The 23,115-nt window shown below is 42.6% G+C and overlaps 2 protein-coding genes across 3 annotated transcripts in view; one reads left to right on the forward strand and one right to left on the reverse strand.

The window, feature by feature from the left end:
- SMAP1 (small ArfGAP 1) overlaps positions 1–2,585 on the forward strand; it is a 104,581-nt gene extending 101,996 nt beyond the window's left edge. For both annotated transcript variants that reach the window (XM_054819439.1, XM_054819438.1), the window contains one exon: positions 1,600–2,585. In XM_054819439.1, the coding sequence (XP_054675414.1) occupies positions 1,600–1,734 (135 nt within the window). In that variant the 3' untranslated portion in view covers positions 1,735–2,585. The remainder of the gene's footprint in view (positions 1–1,599) is intronic.
- Positions 14–22,541, reverse strand: B3GAT2 (beta-1,3-glucuronyltransferase 2). Its single transcript, XM_054819440.1, has 4 exons — positions 21,558–22,541; positions 10,163–10,307; positions 3,250–3,398; positions 14–3,170 (listed from the first exon to the last, which is right to left on the reverse strand). Exons 1-4 carry the CDS (start codon positions 22,104–22,106, stop codon positions 3,084–3,086), a joined length of 930 nt encoding a protein of 309 aa, XP_054675415.1. The 5' UTR covers positions 22,107–22,541; the 3' UTR covers positions 14–3,083.
- Positions 22,542–23,115: the final 574 nt, after the last annotated feature.

Below are 23,115 nucleotides of genomic sequence, written 5' to 3' on the forward strand. Positions count from 1 at the left end.
AGCTTATCTCTTATTTATCTGTAGCATTTCCTTGCTAGTTTTTTATTTCTTAAACATGTTTAAAAGGTTCTCTAAAAGTGTCAGTGCACACCTAGTACTATAGTTGTACGTTATCCATTGAAACATCCTGAAATCAGGTATTTGATAGGTTATGGGAAGAGGGGGACACAAACCTTGGAGTTCAGTATGGATGATAACTATTTTTTTCAAAGTATTTTTTGAATTATAAGAACAATGCAGTAATTCCATGCTGCTTACTGTAGTAATTCAGGAATTGAACCGTAGTGACTTACTTAGATTGGACAATATTCATTTTTACTGTTGTGCTCAGTCTTGTGGTGTGAATGTTTATGAAGTAAGCAGCATTTCTTACATGGGTAAAACAGCCCGTCTGAAAATATGGAGTTAGTCTGCTTTGAAAAGTAATTTTTAAAAGGTGAGAATTTCAAAATGTCAAAAAAATCTGTGAGTTTACTGCTAAGTCTTTTTCTAGGTATCTAACTTTAAAAAGACCCATATCAGCTTTGAAATGAAAATCATGCTTCTTATCAAGTATATTTTAAAAGTTGACTCATAGAACAAGCTCTTAACAAGTTCCTGTACTCCTTGTGCATCAGGTGTACTCGGTCTGCTCACAGCCCACAGTTTGTAGGGGAACTGTGATCTAATCTCTGCCTCCAGTTGAAAGTGGGAGAGCTTGCTTTACTTACCAGAACAGCATGCTTTTTATATATATCTAGTCTACTTCTTCTGAATTCTACTCCAGAAGAGATTAACAACGAGGCAAAGCATGTTTCCATCACCTTATTTTAAATTTCCATGTTCAGTACAGGGTTGTTTCTGCGGATACAAGGCAAAGGAGAGTAACCTGAAGAACATTTTTACATTGAGCACTGAAAATTAGTGTGACTAGATGCTATTTGTAGGGAGTAGAAATATTTTTGCGCCATCCCTGAAGTGAATGTGCTGAATTTGAAACTCTTTCCTACCTTTAATTAGGTGTTATCTTTAATTTCATGTGAATGATTTCAGTTGTTTTTAAGAAATGAGGGTATCTTGAGTAGATTCTTTAGCAAGAATGGTTAGATTTTTATATGTCCTAAGTTCGGCAGGGATAATTTTCTTCCTAGCAGTTGGCGTAGTGCTCTGTTTTGTATTTAGGATGCGAATAATGTTGATAACACACTGATGTTTTAGTTGTTGCCAAGCAGTCAAGGACTTCTTAGCTTCTCACACTGCCCTGCCAATGAGGAGGGTGGGCGCCCAGGAAGCTGGGAGGGGACACGGCCAGTGCAGCTGACCCAAACTGGCCAAAGGGATATTCCATACCATATGACATCATGCTCCATATATAACTGGGGGGTAGGCTGATGCATAAAACGGTGATAGCTTGAACAGAAACTGGTTCCAGAAAAGCTGCTATCTTGCAAAATGCTTAAAACTTAGATTGAGTCACTATTTTTATTTAATGAGAAATAGTAATTTTAGGGAAATGTACTTTCACGGGGCTGCTGATTTAGGAAGCACGACTGCTTTTTGGCTAGTCGCGTGTTGTGTTTCAGCATCGGTGCTAATGAGGCTTGTGCGTATGCTTCACAGATGAATCAGCAAATGGCTGGAATGAATCTCAGCAGTTCCAGCAATGTGATGGGCTTTGGCCAGCCCCCCAGCACAGCAGCAGGATGGACTGGAAGCTCCTCTGGTCAGACTCTGAGCACACAACTGTGGAAATGAAAGTTGGGATGGAAGCCTCACCCAGAACAGCCACCTAACACATTCCTTGTTCCAATGCGTTTACTTTCGCTGTTCCTTCCATGTACATACTCATTTTCTTTTTCCCCAGCTGTTCAGATTAAGAATATAACTGACTGACCGTGTTGTGGTCTATATTGATTTAAATTTGATGTAGTGAAAAGCAGATCAAGAATACATTTATACATCATTGGCAGCGTTTTCATACAATGCATATGATTTCATAGACCGTATATTTAAGAAGCTGCTTAACCACGTACTGATTTTTTTTCCCTCAAAATTCTAGATCAAATGTTTGCATATAAGGGATGTAGCTATCATGTTAGTAATATCCAAAAATATGAACCCTGACCTCCCCAAATTACCCAGTAATCCTGTAGAAGGTACTGTATGAACAAATGTTTAATCATATATAAATAGAATGTAAATGTATCACTGAGCAATGTTTTCTAGTGTATCAAACAAATTTTGTTTCATCATACATTTCACTGTGATGTTATTATGGTGTGTGTAACAGGGAATATGGTTATTGAAAGAAAGATAAACCTGGATGTTACTGTAGTTCTACAAATCAATAGTTTATTCTTTTAAAAATGAGCGTTTCCATTTGAGTTTCCTGTGATGAAGTACCCAACCTGGCTCACGAGGCACGTACACAGTATTACTGCTGGGAACTAGCGGCACAATACGTATACTAAGTAACTTGGTGTGAACAGAGAGATTTTTTTCCTTGCAGGGATATCCAGGTTTATGACAGTGATTGTGTTTACATTTTATGGTGCCTCGTAATGATAAAATGTTATTTCCCTATATTAAAAGGATAAATCCATAAATGATTGTGGGTTTTTATTTCATTATTGTATGACCTATTTGACTGCTATTTCTTCAAAAAGTCTACTTTTAATGAAGGAAAACATGTTCAATTTGGAGGATCCATTTATGCAAATATTTAGATCAACAGTTTGTGATTTAAAATCAGTTTATAATTACACCATTAAGCTGGATAAATACAAAAAGTATATACATAAATGATGATTCTGAAAATACTCCATTGCAGCCACATTTCTCTTTGATTGTTTTTACTATGTGGAAACAGCCGTGTCAGTTTATTAAGACGAGAGTTCAGAAAAGCATGCAAACAAGTTAGAACAAAGCACACCCACATGATTTGCTTGTTAAGAGTATCTGACAACTTCCTTTCTTTTCCACAGAAGTCCATCAGATGACTATTTAAAGGTCTCACGCAGAAGTAGACTATTTTAACTGGCCGAATTCGAACACCTTCTGACACGTCCGCTGTCCTGTACTTCCTGTGTAACTGTGTCTCCAAGTCATACCTCAATATTGACTGTGTCCAGGTGGTATTTTGGCTCATTAGCTAGATTTACTTTTTCTGTTCGTGTGTGCCATACAAGAACCTACAAAATAACATTTGTGTTAGTACAGCCATCTGCAGAGATGACAGGAAAGTGTTTTAGTAAGTGTGGAGGTCGGTACCTTTGTGCAGTTGTTTGCTTTTGGTTCCAGTTCCTCCACTGTTGTTATCTGTTTCAGAAAATCAGATTCTTGCATTCCCGGTTGAGAACCACGACGCTTGAATACGGCTTTCGGATGCGACAGAATCACTTGAAGGCTCACAGCAAATCCTTGGAGAGAAGGAGGGGAACGTTAAGAAGAACTGTTAGGCTTTATGTTTTTGTGCAAGTTACACTTCAGCCTAGAAATCTCCCATGTTCTTTTTAAAAATGTGTAAATTTGATTATATGGATAGACAATATTTGATAGGTTTGTACAGCCAACATTGTTTTGATTTGCCCTGAAGGTGCAATCAGATTTTTTTTAATTGCAGCATATTTTCAAAGTTTAATCAATTTCCTGTCATGTAGAGAATATATACTTTTTTGCCTGAAAATTCAGGTATTGCTAAGGTCTCAGACTATCCTTCCTTTCTACTTCCAATTAAGAAATAAAACTAAATTTTAAGTAAAATGAAATGTATTAAAGTTACACTGTACAAACACTTCCAGGTTTAAAGGTGAGAGAAAAAAAGGTTAAAATGTTACTTATCAGCACTGCAGTCTTTAGAGACTTTTAACATTATTGTTGATGAAAGACAAGTCATATTAATGTTTTGCCTTGCACACTGTGTAGTTATTGTGGACTTGTGAACCATTTTCATAATGGTGGTCTGCAAGACAGTCTGTAGCTGATCTGTGCGTTGCACAGCACGACTGAAAGGACTTAGTCCATGCACGTGCCTCTCCTTGCAATGTATTCTTCTAATAACGGACATTAGGTCCCTCAGAAGGAGATTACAAACTCAGAAATCACTAGTTTGATCCAACTTGCTCTCTGAAGCAGCTCTCATGAATCTCCACTTAGCTATTATTTGTAGAACTTCCCAGTTTTTATTTGGCAAGGTTCAGTCATGTGTGTGCTTCTTTAAGCATGACTCAAAACTCAACTGACATACTTGTAAAGAAAAATGACATTTGTAACTCCTTATTTCATCAGTTCAGAGTGCTTCCAGCTGTCCCTTTATAACAGCAGTAGAAAGAGTTTTGACATCTGTGCTGGAAAACTGCGAGACCTTTTAATTCTAAAGCCAATATTAAGATCTTCTCATTTTTAAATGAGTATAACTTTCTCTAATGGAATATAAATCCGTCCCATTTTTTACTAGAATTATCTTGCTACCGGATTTTCCTTGAAAGTATCTGTGGCTTTTATGGGAGCCTTTGAAAGAGGAAAATGTAAAGAAATAATTATTACATCACATGTAATGAAGGCACACTGAAACCACTTTTATCTTAACTATCATGCTCTTGCTTGTAGCAAAGTACAGGAAGACATCAGAAAGTGTTTTATTTTTTTTTTAAATAAAGATTTGGACACTGCACATGAAGACTATGGGTTGGATGTAAACTGAGGTCCCAATGCACTGACGGACACAGTTGAAGAAAACATGGTTAACTTTATACATTATATCCTGCTGAAGATAAAGATGCCTAGGTGTCTGAATGGAAAGGGTGTATCCACAGCTTGCAGAGCACTCCGGTGATTAAAGGACTTCCAGGAGGTGTGAGACTGTGGCTGTAGCCTCTCCTCACCGTGCTACGGTAAAGCTGTGCAGCTCCTGCTCTGCAGACTGCACGAGCTGTTAGCAGTGATGCTGGGATCCAGCTGTTCTCTGCTGCAGCTGCTGAGTTTAGGCAGGCAGTACCAGGGAAAAGAATGGCAGGTTGGATTTCTCTTCCCAGGTAGCGGTTTGTCTTCAGCAGGCTACAGGCCTTCACTGCTTCCTACGTCTTGTAGCCTGGCTGTGAGGGAGCGCAAGGTGGGCTCCGTCCCAGTGCTGTTTGTAGCCAAGTGTAAGCATGTGTGAAGAGCCAAGGTTGAGAGTTGGAGTAAACTCACTATGCAAGAGGCAGCTGCAGTGCACACAGCCAGCTTTCTGCACCTTGAAATGTGACTGTAGACTTACCACTAATGAACAAATTTACCTGGTTCAGTTCAGTGGTTTTAGTTAGGGGTTTTTTTAATATAAATTAGAACAAACTATAAATTTTTGGTGCAACTGTGCTTTAGCATGCTTGATATTTTGGGCACCAAAAAAAAAAAGTTCACTTTGCAAGGGAAGGCAGTGTTGGAGCCCTGATCAGCTGCTGTTTCTTTTAAAAAATATTTAAAATTTAATCTTTAAGATTTAAGTTGGTCATCCATGTAGAAGAAAATGAAGTAAACAAAATTAGTGTGTCCTAGTTTTTAGAGTGGAGAAGGAATCTATTCTAAGCAGAGGAGACATTTTCTACTGCCTATCTTTGTGTGTCTCAGCTTGACTCCCTGGCCCCCGTAGCCCATACTTACCCATACGTTAACTTCTCCTAAGTTCTCTTGTTGCAAAGCTTGCTGCTTTGTTGAGAAAACTGGATTCAGTTCTGAGGATGGATTTCTGCTATGCACAGATCTTCAGATGTGCCATGCCCCCTGTATGGAACACGTGCCCTTGCTACCATGCTATTGCAAACAGCCATTGTAGGGTGCTATCAAAAATTCCCCATGTTTTCAGGCATTGAATAAAAGTCAGATTATTAGACTGAGTGTTGTATGTGGCAAGGACATAGACTACTGTGCCCTGACTGGCCTGTGGCCTGAGGTTTGTTTCCCTGATCACTGCTCATGCAGTCTTTGTTTCTTAAAAGAATCCAATAAAGCAGCAACTTGAAGGGAGAAAATAATTCAAGGAGACTTATCTCCTGCCTCTCTAGTTCCTCAGCTCTGCTTTATAACTGCTTTAATTTTACATTTTGTATTTATATATAGACTTTGAATGGACTTGAAAACCATTTTCTAGTGACAACTTTCAGTTGACTTTTTATCACAGATGGATCATTTTTGCATCAAGAAAGAGATGGCTCAGGTTTTGACCATAGTGGCACTAGTTATTTCTCTCAGTAGATAATGATCCTGTGATAATAGATGAAAAGACACTGTGAGTTTGATTTCTAACCCCAAACAGGGATTAATCTGTCTCCAGCATAGCATAACAGAACAGTGCCACACACACACAATTGTTTTACTTGATCATTATTCCTACAAGGTCATATTGGGCTAAAGTTCACATGAAATTCCACATGACAATTTCATAGCCGGAGCATGAAGAGGTGTTTTGGGTTTTGTTGTGTTGGCTGTAAATTAAATCTAATTGGCTGAAGAGCCCCCTAGATAAGAATTAAATTGTTGGAGGACAAGATGCCTGGGAGACAGAGCAAAGATTACATCTGTGCTTCTTTCTGTGGAAGCTGTTTCTGTTAATTCACACCTTGACTTGTGTTAGATCAATGGCTTCTGTTAAAAGGCAGAACCATTTTTCTTCATCCAGTTAGACTGAGACGGTCTTTAAAGATTTTGTTGTCGTGATTAATGCCTTTGCTTCCTGAATGCTGTAGACAGGATAGCAGCTGAAGGCAAGCTAGAAACTGGGAGTGTTTCTCATTTCCTGAATGTACAAATGGTAATGCTCAGTGCTGATGCTGAAACAGATATATTGGTTTCCACACGGCTCAAGGCACTGCCTTTGGCTTGTTGAACATGCCATGGCTTGGGGTCCGCTTCTTTCAAGTATCTTCTCCCTGTGACGTACTACTTGGGTTGCAATAAGGCAGAGGTGCTCTACCAGGAAGTTCTGTAGTCCATAATAAAGGTGTCTGCTGAGTTAATTCACCGTGAAAGAGGGTCTGGATTTTAAACTCAACATTTAAAGTAATTGTTATTCTTTGATGGAGAGGAGGTTTAGGGTTTGGTGGGTTGTGGGTTGTTTTTTTTTTTTATTTTTAGTATGGCATCTGCCATAGCCACTCACTTAAAATTTTTCTGTTTGTACTTGTGATTTCCAGCAGTGGCTCTTTCAGATTCAGACAAAATATGCAGTGTCATTGATATATTAGCTTTTTTCTCAGGGAACTGTAAGAAAGATGAGATGTAATAAAGATCTCGTAACTGTAGCAAAAATCCAGGAAAAAAGGTGGTTGCTCAGGCCCTAGTAGAGGGACTTAGGGCTCAGGGGATGAGCTCTGGACCAAAAATCTGCTTGCCCAGTGATTCATAGGTATATGTTAATCTCTATGACTGAAACAGCTCCTGGAATGCTAAGGTAAAGCACGCATCTGTTTTCCTTGAACAATCTTGGCATTAGGAAAATCACTAACTTGTTCTCCTGGCTGGTCAAAAACTCTAGCATTGGGATCAAGCCAAAAGTAAATCACTAACAGCATCATTTAATGTAGAAGATTTTGAATCAAGTCTATAATAAGCAACACAGTGCCTACCTCAGAATTAATGTCACTTTTTGCTTACAACACCCAATTCTCTCTCTTCTGTTTCTTCCCTGAGGGTAAGGAAGTCTGTGGCAAACTCTAGAACACACCTACAGTTAAAACTGAGGCGGAACTTAAAAACCAGCAGAACTAATTCATATGGTGTGTTGGTTGCCAGACAAGAAGCAACACAGGAAACAGCTACTCTGCTTTCTGAATGCAATTTAGCACTGGAAAACAGCAGTGTTAACCACAAGCTTCTCAAAAGAAGTAACCTATGTTTACTGAACTAATCTAACATGACTGCCATGTGTGAGTACATTTCAAAGAAGAATCCAGGGAAGTTGGCCAGCTAGGGTCTTTGAGCTGACCCCAATGAAATCAGCAGGACCTGTCTCCACTTACAGTAGATTTGAATTTGACCTTGTATCATGAAGTCTACAATAAGACGTTTATGTGCTGAAAATCAAGGATGTGCTTCCTCTGAACAGCCACAAGTTGCATCAGTGATCCCAAACCTTTTAAACAGTCATTCTTTTCATACCCAGCCTCATGATCAAATTTTAGTGAAAAATCACTAGAAAAAGATAGTTCTGTAAAGCAAAGAGAGCCTCCTTACCAGTGCCTTGGGAATCAGAACATTAATTGTAGACAGCTGGGCCATTTGATACAATCATAAATTTTTTTCGTGGTAATATTTTCCAAAAAGACCCTTGATCTTCCTTATGTGCAGTATATGGTATAACAGTTGCTTATATATTTTGTGCCAGTAGAAGGAGGAATTCCAGCTATGTACTACAGCATGGACTTAGGCTTGTTAGCAAGTCCTCCAAGTCCCCAAAGGCATATTGGGTGGCCGGCGGGGGGGGGTGACAAGGCTGAAAACCAGAGTGTTAACACACATCTTGTAGACTGCACCTGTTCAGACACCTGCTCAGTTGTGAATTTGCAGGTTCTGCTCTGTTTGTGCCCTTCCACTGTATTCCTGAGGGGAATGAAGATGTAAACTTAAGAATTTTTACCAGACATTTCCCTCCATGCTGAAATAAAAAATGTAATTTAATTTCTTCAGGTTTTGGGGTTTTTTTAAAGACTAATAAAAGTTCTCTCACAAAGTAGTAACTCCTTGTTCGTGGACCTGCAATAACTTCCTTGTATCTTTGTTTCTATAACCTTCCATGACTTTGGAAAAAGTACGAGCAGGTAATACTCCTAATGGAGCTGCTTTTCCCTCCTGCCAGTGTTTCAGCTACCAACTACAAAGCGTAAACAACAACTTAGGAACTTTCCATGTATCTCTTCACATCTGGGTTAGAGTCCCTCATCCAATGTTGTGTAATGGCTTTTTGCCTGCTGCTAACGAATTATGAACCATGCTATCATCTTTATAATGCCCAAAAGTAACTGCTTCTACAGCACAGGATCAATAGGTATACATAAATCCACAAGTAGAGACTGTTAAAGTGTGCAGGTGCAGTCCTCAACAGGCTGCACAGGTTTAGGGATTGCAATACCTAGTTCTCCCCTGAGAAGTGCCTCTACCTGAACACTCAAATACTTATCTTCATGCCAGGTGATACTATTAATGTGAAATGCTTCTACAGTGCAGAAAAATTCACTTGTTGATGCTTCTATCTTTGAGGCATTAGTTCTCCTGTTACTCTCTTTAACCAATTGTACTGTACATACATATTTTTCAACACACATTTCAATCCATATAAAAATATTCTATTGAGATGAGAAAGCACTGTCCTTTTCCAACTCCCAAAACATAAGGGTTTCAGAAAAAAGAAAATGGCTGGCTATTTCTACCCCATTCTTGCACTGGTATCCCTATTTTTTCCCCTTCCCTCTCCTTCCTGAATACAGAACATGCTTAAGTGCAAATATCATATCATTTGCTGGGAAACCAGCTGCCGCTACATCAGAAATTGGACTTCTGCACAGTAGTGATTCATGTGGCAGTTGTGAATATATACAAAAGACTGTCTAAGCATGGACTAACAGCAAGACAGAGCTATGTGGTTTGCTAACTTCACAGTAGAAGATTGATTACATCCATTTTGAAACTTTTCTGTCTTCATCTACCAGGCTGTCAGTGATTTTTTCCCCTAAGCCCAGTGCTTCAAACTATATCCATCTACAGTTATCACCATCATTCCAAATAACCAATGAAAAAAATGAATATTTTCTTTTTACAATATGGGTCTAAGAAGGGTCTGCCTTTATACTGTCTGGTGTAGATTGATGACACAATGAAAGGCAGGGGCTCCTTGCAAAAATTAATTGGATTAATTAATTTACAATTAACTTGTTTCAGACAAACAATTTATACAACATAAAAGCCAAGTTGCTGCATAAAATTAAAAACAAGTGAAAGTAAGTTCAGGTATCACCAAGAAGCAACTTAATTAGATGATACGTGCAAGCTAAGACTTCCAGGATATTTAGCGCTGAAGGGCTACGTCCAGCAGATGCACTTCAAAAGTTTTAAAAGCTGCTCACACTGAGGCATTGGTTTCTGTGCCACTCATAAAAAACGTAAGAACAGTTATTATGAGAAACATTTATGTATCATGAAACATGGTACTTACCTGCCATGTCAATAGCAAAGGGCCTGTCAGCTCTCCAGCCAGTGTACCAGCCGACAACTTTGCCATTTTCCACAACCGGGCGCTCATATCGTCGTCCTCCTACCAGTCCCACGGGCCATACCGATACTTTGCGGGTTGTACGCATCTGCAAGAGGCAGGCACAGCGTGACTGCATGTAGGTTTTCCTAGCAAGCTTTTTTTTTAAGTGTTGGTGGAACACCTACACATTAATCATCAAGACTAGGTATTTAAAAGCAATTCTAGCTTACAGATTTCAGCCCAACAGAGTAAGCATTTGAAAGCTGCATTGTGCGAACTCATTTTCTGTTAAATCTCCAGCTGTCTAGCCCATAGGTACCTCAATTCTACGGAAAATATCCTATTAATATTATTTTTATAACAAACATTTTTAAAGCCATGAAAAAAACAGTATTTGTTTTCTTGTTTGTTTGTTTGGGTTTTCAAAGGAGTAGATGATCTTTTTTATCTGCAAAACTATAGCATTCTTGCAGTAGGCTTATTTCTATAGATTGCATAGGTATTGTAGAAGCCCAGCGAGACAGAATATTATTAATGATGATTAACAAATGCACACTTGATTAAGACAAGTACAGTTAGTTTGAGACTGGTAACAAATATACTGTGTAAAGAAAATGGTGACGTACAACTCTTCCCCTACCTGTAACATACCAGATTTGTACAATAGATGCAGATCAGGTTTATTAAAAGCTCACAAAAAAAGATTTAAGTTTGGGCCAAGGCTTTTTAACTTCTACATTTTCTCTTGTAAAGCTCTGCTAAGTTTCTGAGAAGGACAGAAAGCAGGTCGGGCAGGATGCTTCTGCTAATTTGCCATCAGTAATGGGAGTTCTTTCCCCATGATGTAAACGTAACTAAATGCAATTCTGGAAACGTGGTCCTCATCTAACCTAGAGGAATCTTACAGATACTAAAAAATTACTCTTTCTTTAGCAAAAAGCATGCATGACTGGGAGTCACTGAATTCAGTTCACTGGTTAGTAGACCATTTTCTTTGGTAAACAGGAGATAACATGACACGAACCTGATGCACTGCTCCCCATGGGAAAAATCACTGACAATCTGGTGTGAGAACTTGGGAAGACAAGTACATGGACACAGCAACTTGCACAATTTACCCACACTGATTCAAAAGCCACTGTTTTAACTACTGTGCTTAACTATGGCCCTATTAAAGCAAGTATTAAACTATTTCAGTGTAACGTGGGCTTAATTTGATGAATTTTTAAAACAATCTCTTGTCTTCTGTTGCAGTTGAGGCCTGTTCCTTAGGGAAAGGTTATCCTTTTCTCCTTCCAAGCACTCCTCTTAGCAAAAACAAACACAGTTTTACATATTTGTAACTGCAGTCCCCTATCGATAGATGTTCAAGTAAAAGACAACCTTGGTTAAATATTAAACACTTCCCTCCATTTCTGCCAAGGTGAACGATTTATCATGCATATCATCTACACTCCCAGGAGATGTACCAGAAAAAAACCCAAAGACATCACATCACTCTGGTTCACATTTCTAAGCTAGAAACATTAGCAGATTTTTAGGAGAACTTTCACATAGGGAAGGCATAAAATACATATTTAAAAATCCACAAACATGCATGTACACACAGAAGAGAGGCATGCACCTTCTCTCCCTCCAATTCTTTGTGTATCTTCAAATTTGTTTCGCAAAATCCTCTCACTTCCACCCCAATAACTGTTGCAGCAAGTCAGACCATCTCACTCAGTAGCAGCAATTCATACTGTGTAAGAACAGGGTATGTACACAATTAGCAATATAGGGATTTCTCATGATAAGGATTCTATCCAATCCATTGACTATTTAATTGCATGTATCTCTCTACAGGTTATTGTTAAACATGTTTCTCTGTAACTGTTCTCCCTGCTTATTTTTCCAATCTCCCCCACTCCTCCATTTAGGAAATGCAGAGTTAGCAATTAACTATTTGGATATGGAAATCAATCAAAACTTCTCATAAAGATCTTTTAGTTCTAGTTTTAATGAATCAGCCGTTTTGCAAATTTTTGTAACAGTGGATTTATATTAACATCCAAACACATCAGACGTGGACACAGAGCATCATCCCATTGGGCTTGTCTACACAGGCAAGTTTCCAATAGGTTTCCAAGGGCATGATCAAACCACATACACCCAACTACGCTACACCACTATTAACTGCAGGACAAACACAGATGCGCACTAATTTTTTTGCCTTGCCATTAATACCTTCTGGAGGGTATGGATTCCTGAACAAATTACTAGCGTACTGATTTACAGCATTTTAGCTACCCTGTGCCAACTGCCTGTACCCACAGTAAACATAAAATGCCGCAAGACGGGTAGGCATGCTCTAACTACAACAAAGTAACTAATGCATAGTAAGCCTGTAGCTGCCTTTTGCCACCATGAGCATTTGGGCAGCTGTACTGCACAACGAGCCTGATCACACAAGACTTCTGAACTGGGTCAACAGCAGCCACAGCATTTATGCTAGCAGAACCAGACTCATTTACGTTAATACTTTAGCATACACAGTGCATAGGAAAATCTTGTCAATGTAAAGTATCTTATTGACCTCATGAAACCAGCATGAAATGACCCAAGAAGTTTTATTACATTCTTGGGCTCATCTCTGTGTCTATGAGTTAAGTCAGTAAAGCCACCGTGCATCAGAAGGAAGTAAGGGACCCTTTACAGAGGTCTTTATTTTGTCCTTGGGTTACTTTCTTTATTCTCACAGGTTACACTTTTGGAGAATGAAATAAGCAGGTGTCAAGAATACAGCAATCCCTTTAAATACAAACTGAAAGAGCACATCTAGACTGGTATTTATGCTAATTCTGAAATACCTTACAGTCTCAGGATATGCTAGGCAGATGAAAGTAGGAATATTTCTTTTAATCTTCTGAGAATAGCATTACTGAATTTAACATACTGATGTGTTAAGGCTGTATTTACGTATGATGGGGAGAAAGCTATTATTTGGATTAAAAGGCCAGCTTGCATCTGGAATTTGATGCTGCTAATCATTGGGAAACAAAAAGGTGATTCAAAAATATGTTAATTCTATATAGCTTTATTGCTGTGGGTTAAACAACTGCCAAAATCCTATAACTTACAAACAGCTTCCTAAATTACTCCTCTATCTGTCATTTTAATGTGCAGTAGCATATGCTGTCTTAATACTCAGCATTTTAACCCCAAGTAGCTTACATGAATGGTATTTATCTTTCTTACACTTAACTCCCTGTAAGTTAGGCATCTGGTCTATCCTAGTTAGACTTCTATAGTTAATAAACAGATAGGAACCTACTGGCACGATTCATCCTGCCTGGCCTTTAGACAGCTATCCAAAGGCAGGATGAATCTCCCTCTGGAAATGCTTTTGCCCTCTATTTACTTTTTGATTATTTGAAAGGGGGTCTTGGGCATAGGAGAAGAGTGATGTACTGGATGGGTAAAGGTGAGAAGAAGGACTGTAAGCTGGTAGAACAAACCGAAATGAAGTGGGACGCACACACACACAACTAGGAAGGAGTGGGCAAGGAAATGACAGGAGCAGGGAGTAACAACTGGCCAAAGAAATCCCAGTGAGGTGATGGGCAAATAACAGTAAATACAGTAGCAATGGAAGAACCACTAAAGAATAACAAGTGAAAATGCAGAAAACGTAGCCAAACAGTGAAAGAGAGAGTGATAAAAGCATTGCCAAAAATAGCATCTCATTAGTCAATCAAGAAAAGCTGCTTAATGGAATGTGCTGGACTGATGGATAGGGAAGATACCAAGGCAGTAACAAAATATAAACGCCCAAGGGAAATGAAGGCAAATGACAGACAGAAGGAAATACAGCCATACTTCCTACAGTGAAAAGGCTTCCAGGCTGGAACAACCATCCTAGTTTTTTGCAGCATGATGTTGATGCGTTTCTATTCAGGATTCAAAGCTCTCACCAAATGCAAGCCTGGCTGCCACACACAGTAAGCTTTTTTTCTCCCCGTCCTCTGTAACTTCAACCCCTGTGTAATTTGTAATCTGTACTGGTCAGGCTACAGGTTATCACTCAGGCTCGCCTCCCCCAGCAAGACTCAAGCACATTTCCATGAAAAATTCTGATTTGTTATTACCAAAGACAGGATCTAGAGCTCCTTCACTACAACTCTTCCAGAGGGGAAAATGTTACGGGTTGAAGCACGAGAACAGCCAGGTTCCCTATCAGTTCTCAGACAGGCATCCTGCGTTACTCACAGGTCATTTAAAGCCAAATTCTGCTTCAACAAATCTTACGTGACTGCACTACAAGTCAGAGGGATAGCTCAGCTGTAATGATGCTAAGCCCGTTTACTTAGGCATGAAATGGAGCTTCTGCCCCTATGTACCATTACTTCAAAGGAGGTACTGAGTCATAGAAAATCTGTGCCAGTGGTTTTTCTGGTTCAGCAACTGTGACACTAAGGGGATAGTAACTTCAAAAAGCAAGTCTGCTGTCGGTAAACTTGACTGTAAAGGGTAAGTCTCCATGGGAAAACTTGTAGGAAAGGTCTACAAATCAGAAAAATTGTCAATCATTGATCTAGCCTGCTCTGCAACCCTCACAGGTGATCTGATTTAGGGCTTCGCTCTCCTCACTACTAGAAAGCTTTTTTCCAAACATCTGCCTTAAACGTCCTCTGCTGTTTCATACACAACCTACACTGCAGAGGGAGGATAGATTAATTCCCCCTTCTCTCAAACAACATTTACATATCAGATACAATGATTAATGCTTCTAAATTATACCAGCATCCTCGGGCACAAATGTCGATATTGCTTCCCTACAGGAGAAAACTGTACTAAATTTAACTAATGCAGTTAGGAGCTTATTTCTCTGGATTGGGAAGACTTCCAAAACATTTGCTATTCATGTTTTCCTTTTGGACCTTCTACTTACTAACTCTTTTTCTCATCCTACTTTCTGTTATTCTACTAGGTGGTGTTCGCTGTACCTCTGAAGAGCTGCTGACCATTCGTAATTAATTTCATAGTAACAGTATCAGTTTCACAGGTAAAATGAAAAAAGACTGCTGTTAAAGTACAGAAACAGACAGTGCTTGGTACTTTGTAACCCAGTCCCTCACTTGACAAATCTGTTTCAAATAGCTTTTTTTGTCACTGTTTCCTCTCATTTTTAAGCTACTTTATTGTTTCTCTACCAGTCTTTTCTAATCCAACCTCTTTGGCATAGGTATTACATGTCTATGTGCAAGGGGAATGTCAGTGTGCATTTAAAATCTGTCATGTATTCTTAAATCATTTATATACTGGAAAGGTATTTAATGCACTGCTAACTCATATTTAGATCTTTTTTATTATGAAGAAAATAACTAATGACAGCCAGCTAATATTTAATCCTGTCTAGACTACCAAATGTTATTTTTAAGACTATAGCAAAAATTTTTTTTCCAACCAGCTCCAAGAGATATAACAAAAGATGTCCATGTTTTCAAAGATAAATAGATTCACTTACACTACTTTTAAATCTTTTGCATAAATATAGCCATTAAAAAATACACAGAATTTAACTTCTATTGTCCTAATCTTTATACACTGTATTAAGCTATCGAACGTACACTAACCCTTCCCTAGTCAAAGTCGGAATAAATAGTAAATATTCACCTTTTCTGTAATGTCTTTTTTGAGTTGCTCTTAAAATATTTTACACAGATGATCATGGGAAAACTGAAGCCTGTGTGACTTACAATGCCTGCAAGTATTTATGTTCTATTATTAATAACAAGGATTTATTTTTTCAGGCTACAAACTGTTAACAGCCATTAGAATATCTGCTACCTTCATGCATACCTTTTGGGAGAGTGAAGGGCAGGGGCATAAGAAAATGTTTTCAGTTTGAATCACTCACACTACTTGCCCTCTGCTCTACAGTGCCACTATGAAAATTACCAGAATTGGGTAGCCCTAATCTTCAATGAGGAGGTCACGTCCATTAGCCAAGACAAAATATTTCCTCTTTTTCCTCTGTTCTTCATGAATCTTTGTTCCCATGTGTCTGATTTGAAGATGATCCTACTTAAGCAATTTAGGCCACTACATAAAACAATAGTACACCTTAAAAATATTACAGAATTTTTGTTTAATTTGTTTAATTAATTTGTTAATTTTAAGTTATTCCCGTGAAGAGCAATCCAATTTACTGTCCTCTTCACTGATCAGATTCTCTCTGTGCCTCCATGAATCTTGAGTTTACCTGTAAAGACTACCTCAGTTTCAGGAGAAAAGGGTTGAGCTCTCTCTTCTCCTTCCTCCTTTCCAGCTTCAACTGTACCATCATAGTCAGGGCATTCTTGTGCAGGCACCAGCTATAGCAAATTGAATTCTGGTCTCCAACTAAGTGGGCAACAGGGCTAACTGCTAAGCTATTAAGTAAAAGTTTGGGGTTTGGTGGGGGTTCCCTCCCCCCCCTTAGAAATTACAATTAACACTGTGATTTACTTTGACCTCCATGCTTCAAGGCTGTATTTGAATTGCACCTTATAGTGTGGATTCCTCTAAGGAGACCCGGTCTGCAAATCTTCAACTCACACTCAGACAAGATAGCGGTATATGCCATACTTGCATGCTCTAGGCACCTAGCAAATCTTGCTACGAAATTTCAGACACCAATGACCAAAGGGCTAGGGGTGGCATTGAGGGAGATCATAGACGTGAGCATTTTAATTTCACATACATCTCAGTTTAGGTGTCTGAGCAAAACAGAAGCAAAGGTGACAGACATAGATAGCCTAGACAGGAATCTCTAAAAATCAATGTGTTTCTGAATGCAGAAAACTCACTTTCTCAAATATGTTGAAGACCTCTACTTCTGTTCTCTGTACTACTTAAGCAGCTCAACCCTCACCCTCAAAGGTTTCAGAGGAGTCTGCACAATCAAGGGCAGAGTGGACCTCCAACACTAATTCCTCCAACTTGCATACATAACCATACATGGACCAACGAAGTGGTGGCCTTTGGCCAACTACTCGAAATATGGAAAGGGCAGAGAAAATGACTGAGACACGGAAACATGTGAAGGATGTAACAAGTTAAGGGAAGTGGAACTTAGCTATGTCTATCTTTGGTTTCCAGTGCTTAGGCTAATCTTGTTTTTAAAATCTCTCTATGAAAGTGGAATGCCAGCTTTATCTAAGGTTTTCTTTCTGGAAGTCTAAAAATATAAAATCGGCAGTTGCTAGGCATCAGTCACAATATTACAATAACTTGAATTCAGGAATAAGATGAAGCACAAATACAACAGAAACTATAACAGAGTCACTCCAAAAAGAACAGCCTATAGTAAAAAATAGAAGTTATAACGATTCATGTAGAAACATCTGTAAAGCATATCAAATACAGTAGTTGGGATTTTAGGCCTCTCAGCAGCTTTGTTATGAACGCAGGCTGATGTTCAACTAATAAAAGATATTTTCAGAAAGCAGGCTGTTGTTTTTGATGGAGAGATACAGATGGACCCCTCCAGGTGAACAGATCATATCTGAGCAGAAAAAATATAAATTATTTTCAAGGTCTGAATCCCAAAATAATAAATGACAAAATACAATATTCCAGAACCACCAGCAATTAAGTAAAAGCATGATTTTTTTCACCTGACCACCATTATACTCTCATGTGGAAAGAGCTGGGAGCCACACCTCCACTCCTGGAAATATTTCTTCATCATTGCTGCAGCCCCACTTAGTACTCTAAAGAATTTCACAATCACTGAACCAACGGTCCTTTCCCTGAAGCCTTTCCAGGGAAGGTAAGAGCCTTTCCTAACAAATTGCTCAGCTAAGCCAATGCTGAATAGACTGTAGCAGCAGAATGACAAACCAGGCTCTCCACCTTATTCTAGAAATGACAACTAAACCTGCTCAGACCCTGCCCACTTTGACTTTGAGGACATAGTTTCGCTACTCAGAAACTAAGCTATATACCCACATGCGATCATATGTCTTAGGAAAAGAGACAATTATAAACAGCACCAGAGGCTTCCAGATTTACTACAAATGGTGACATTTTCCAGCAAAACACTACTGTAAGCTGGGTTTGTTTTTTTCCTGATTTCCATGAAACACATTTTGCCCAGGTCTATTGGGCCCAGATCACTCCATATCAAATATAAGGTACTCACTCGTATAAGTACCAGATGGAAGTACTTTGGACAGAGATTAGAATTTCCTCATCAAAAGCTCTCGGAAGTATCCCACGGCATCTCATGTCAAAGCACACTCCTTTTTGATCATGCCTTTATGGTTTATACACCTCCACTCACAGTAAAGCCTTTGCTGATTTTGCTTTGCTAAAAAGGCTGTAAGGGCACAAGGGAAACCCACAGCAAAGGAGCTACCTTAAACATAATCCTTCACTGGCGTGCAGGTCCCTGGCACGCCTTCTGCTCCATAGTAATGCTTTTTCGAATTCTGAGCGAAACGCATCTCTAACACCAATGCTTCTCTCATGTTGGTTTTACGGTCCTAACCAGCATTGGTTCCCAACTCCCCCTCACTGCTGTTACTGAAACCAACTTTGACTCAGAAAAAAGCCATTACAAAGAGAACAGACCTACTGTTTCACAAGGCAGCAAATGTACATAACTGCTTGCGGGCAGATGCTAGCAGACATTGCTGCTGGCAGTTTGGGACCCACATGTCCTCAGGCCCATGTCAGTGACATGCTGAAGGTCACTCAGTCAGCAGAGGATGGTAGTAGGATCAAAAATTCAGAGCTCCTGTCTCATCCCTCTACATTTATACTACCCTTCCCAGTGAGCAGACTACAGTTTATCAGACCTCCTTTGGGATTACACGACTGCAGGTCTGGAGAATTGTTCCAGGCAGGGTAACAAACTGAAAAAAACTCCCTCTCAGGTATCGTTACTGCCACTTTCATGACAGGAATTACCACCAGATTTCATCTGCACACAATGTGTTCTGAAGCTGTTCTCTTCATGCTTGGAGAAGACGAGCATGGTTTACCCTCACAAATCAATCAATTCCTGAAGGAGAGATCAGGATTTACTACAGAGCTGCCAGGCCAGAATCCATAAAGACAGAGAAGTGTTTTTAACAGCGAAAAAAATCCAAAACCAACCCTCAGTGTCTCAACTGAAAACAAGACTACTGGCTCTCTCCAAAGACAACCTCCTGCTCCTCATAAAGGCACATCCCGTTGGCAAAGCCTGCCAAGGGACTTCTGTTAACTTTGCCAGGTCCGCAAGGCATTCCCCGTGTTACTACCAGCGGCATCCCAGAGACCTTGCATACAGCTTGTTAGTGACCCCAGAAAACAGTCATGGGAACTTGCAGTGGTAACTGAAGCAAAAGCTCCTTCTCTGCTCCTGTAACACAGCTTTCCAGCCACTGCATTTCACAGGGAAAACTCATTCGTGCAGTCGTGTTTGCCTTCGAACACAGGACTCAGAATAAACACCTCATCCACAGCAGCTCAACCCTGGTGAAAGACAAGCCTTAGGACTGCAGAGCTGTATGCCCAAGGTTACTATTCTTGTTAGCAAAAGGAAATACAGATTGCCCCTTGTGCAATTTTCAAGGTTAACCCTTCAGATGGATTTATCTCCTTGCTTTCCTGCATTTCCTAGCTAATTAGAAAGGTAATTTGTAACTTTTTGTTTCACCATTCACAGCAATTAGAATAATAACACAGGAGATGATAAAAAAAATAAACCTGACTCGACTCCCTTTCAGCAGCTGTGGGCCACTCAAGTGATATGCCTGCCAATACTGTTCCTTTAGCTTGTCCCTAACGTTTGTACTCAAAAAAAAAAAAAAAGTACACATTCATCTCCAAATATCTTTTGTCCCACATTACTCATTGTGGGAAAGTGTATTTTCTGTATCAATTTACGCACTCCCTAAGATTGAAGCAGATTAGTTTTACATCCCCGAACAGAGGTGGACACTCCCATCACATCAAAGATCGGTAGGTGGAATTACTCTGCATTATAATGCGCTAAGCACAGCCAGGAGATTTTAAGAAAATCAATTACGACAAAGGTTTAGCCTCCAGGCAAAGGTCTTCAAATTAGCAGCTTCAATGCTGAATGCCAAATGGGGAAAGGAAGTAGGGCATCTCTGCTGAGCGGGGACCCTGTACCTGCCCACATACTGGAAATGGAAAGAGATGCATTATGAATCTAAACACAAACGAACATAAGCATTTCTAAAACAATTTGCTCTAGGGAATTTCACGTGCTTCACATTTCTATGTACCGTGTTCATTTTAACCTACTGACTGTAAAGCATCTGAGGAAGCACAATGCTTCCGAACTGCAGATTCTGGGTGCACACCACTAAATATTGTACTGTTAACCAGCAAAAAGTCAGGGACCGCAATTTGTCTGAAGTCCTGTATGTTCCCTACCTACTGCCAATCTACTTTTCCATTTCCCTCCCTCGTTTCCCTGCCAAGGTTATTCTCCTGTTACGGAAGATGTAAATAATCTTTCTTCTGCTGTTTTATGTCCACTTATTAAACACCTCTCCTTCCTCCCAGGGGGGAACCCAGAAAGAAAGCTGGATAACCTCTCCCCCGAGCGCTTGCCAATTCCCACCGAAAAGGAGCAAAGCGCTTCACGAAGGGGCTCGCAATAAAGACAAAAACAGGTCCCTTCACAAAAGAGACTCTTCAAAGGGTATTTAGTCATTATACATTTGCTGCTTTTAAGAGCGAAAGGCTTCAGAAAGACTGGGCAACTCTGCGTGAAGGAGCCGGCTCTGGATGAATTAATTCTCCCCAAGAAAAAAGCTGTGAAGGATGGCGACTCCTGATGCGAGCTTGCCCTAGAGGGACGCAGCCTGAAAAGAAATATCAAAGCGCGCTTTTCATCCCAGTTTTAACACAAACACAAGATCCCTTAGAGAAACCCCAAACTCGCCTTGCTCGGCAGGAAAGCGAGAAAACAGCAGTTAAAAAGTTGGGGGGAGCGCGGAGAGTAAGGGACGAGAAACTTAAAATCAGGAGACGGGTGGCCACACACAGGCAGCGCTAGGGAGCCCGGGGGAGGGACGGGCGCTGCAAGGTGCCCGCTCCGGGGAAGAGGTTTGACTTATCCGCGCCGGGGTTCTGGGTGACGGACATCGAGCGCGCCGCAAAGCGGGGATGGGGCACGGCCCCGCGCAGCGAAGCGGGACGGGCAGCGGCGGCCGCCTGAGGGGTGAGGAGAGACGGGAACGGCGGCCGCCTGAGGGGAGGCGGGAAACGGCAGGTGCCTGAAGAGAGGAGAGGCGGGAAACGGCGGGCGCCTGAGGGTTGGCCGGAGGCGGAGAGTCGCGGCCGCGCCCACCCCCCGCCCCGCACGCACCTCCTGGAAGAGCTCCAGACTGTAGGTGTTGTCGTCGTCGGCGAAGAAGAGCACCCCGGGCTGGGGGGGCGGCAGGTGCTGGTGCCGCTGCCGCAGCCAGGCCAAGCCGGCGTTGCGCTGCTCGGTGGCGCGGGGCAGCCCCGGCCGCTTGTAGCGGCGCGGCGTGGGGACGTGGAGGTGCGTGCAGGGCAGGCCGGCGCCCGCCACGAAGCGGCTCACCAGCTCGCTGCGCGCCGCCGCGTCCTCCACCAGGATCCAGTGGAGCCGCGCCACCTGCCGGAAGGTGTTGGCCAGGCGGGTGAGCTCGGCCTTCTGCACCGGGCGGCTGTACGTGGGCGTGATGGCATAGATGGTGGGCAGCGCCGCCTCGGGCCGCCGCTGGGGGGGCGCCCGCGCCGCCGCCGGCCTGGCTCCCCCACTACTGCCCCCGCCGCCGCGGGGAGCCAGGGCGGGCAGCGGCGCCCGGCTGCTGTCGATGTCCAGCACGATGATTACGATGAGCACCCAGGGCAGCAGCAGGAGGAAGCGGCTGAAGAGCAGGGACTTCATCCTGCCCCCGGCGCCCTCCCGCCGCGCCGCCCCTCAGCGCCGCCCCATGGACGGGCGCGGCGGCGCTCAGCGCATGGCCGCGGGGAGCGGCAGGGCTGCCTCTTCGCCCGCCCGCGCTCCTCCGCGGGGCGGCCGGACGGCGGCGGCGGCCGGGGAGGGCGGCGCTCCCTCCTACGGGCGCGGGGGGCCGCCGGCGGGGCGAGTCGGGGCGCCCCGCGGTGCCCTGCGGCAGCCCGGCGGGGCAGGTGCCCGGCCCCGCTCCCGCCGCGCCTCTATTCCGCGAGCGGCCGCCCTTCCTCCTCCTCCTCCTCCTTCTTCTCCCTCAGCATCGCCGGGCCGGGCCGGGGACGCCGCGCCGTCGCGGCTGGGGCTTGGCGGGGGGCTCTGGGGAGACACTCCTTCTCCTCCGCTTCCCCGGGCGGCTCTGGCGGTGCGCGGGGGCGGGGAGGGGAGGGTGAGCGGGGAGGCGGGAGGGAGGGTCCCCGCGGGCGGGGGCCGGGGGGGCTCCCGCCCCGCCCCGCTCTGGCTGCCGCCACCGGGCGCCGCGGAGCTCCGCGCTCGGCGCCCTCGGGGGGCGGTGCCGGGGCCCGGCTGGCGGCGGCGGGGGGCTCCTCTCCGCGGCTGGTGCCAACTTCGGTTGCGGCCGGGACGCCTTCCCCAGGGCAGCGCCGATGGGCCGGGACAGGCTGGGCTGGGCTGCCCCGCTGCGGAGGGGGTGCGTCCCGGAGTACTTGTCCTTCGTACCGGCGGGCAGCCGCTCGCTGCATTTTGGTTGTTTTTTTCAAGGAGGACTATTTTGGAGGTCCGCAGAAGGACGAAGTTGTAAACAAGGCGGCCGTTTTGTGCGGTTCCCCTCGTTTTCCCTCGGTGTCTGTCCGTCCGTGTCGCCCTCCCGTCCCCTGCCCCCCGACGGGGGCAGCAGGGCCCGCGGGGTACTCGGCATGTACTGCCCGGTGTGCCTGCGCTCGCCCGAACCGCATCTTCCCTGGTTTTCTACCGTGCTGCTTCC

This window comes from Grus americana, chromosome 3 (genome assembly GCF_028858705.1).
Source record: "Grus americana isolate bGruAme1 chromosome 3, bGruAme1.mat, whole genome shotgun sequence".
NCBI classification, from domain to species: domain Eukaryota; kingdom Metazoa; phylum Chordata; class Aves; order Gruiformes; family Gruidae; genus Grus; species Grus americana.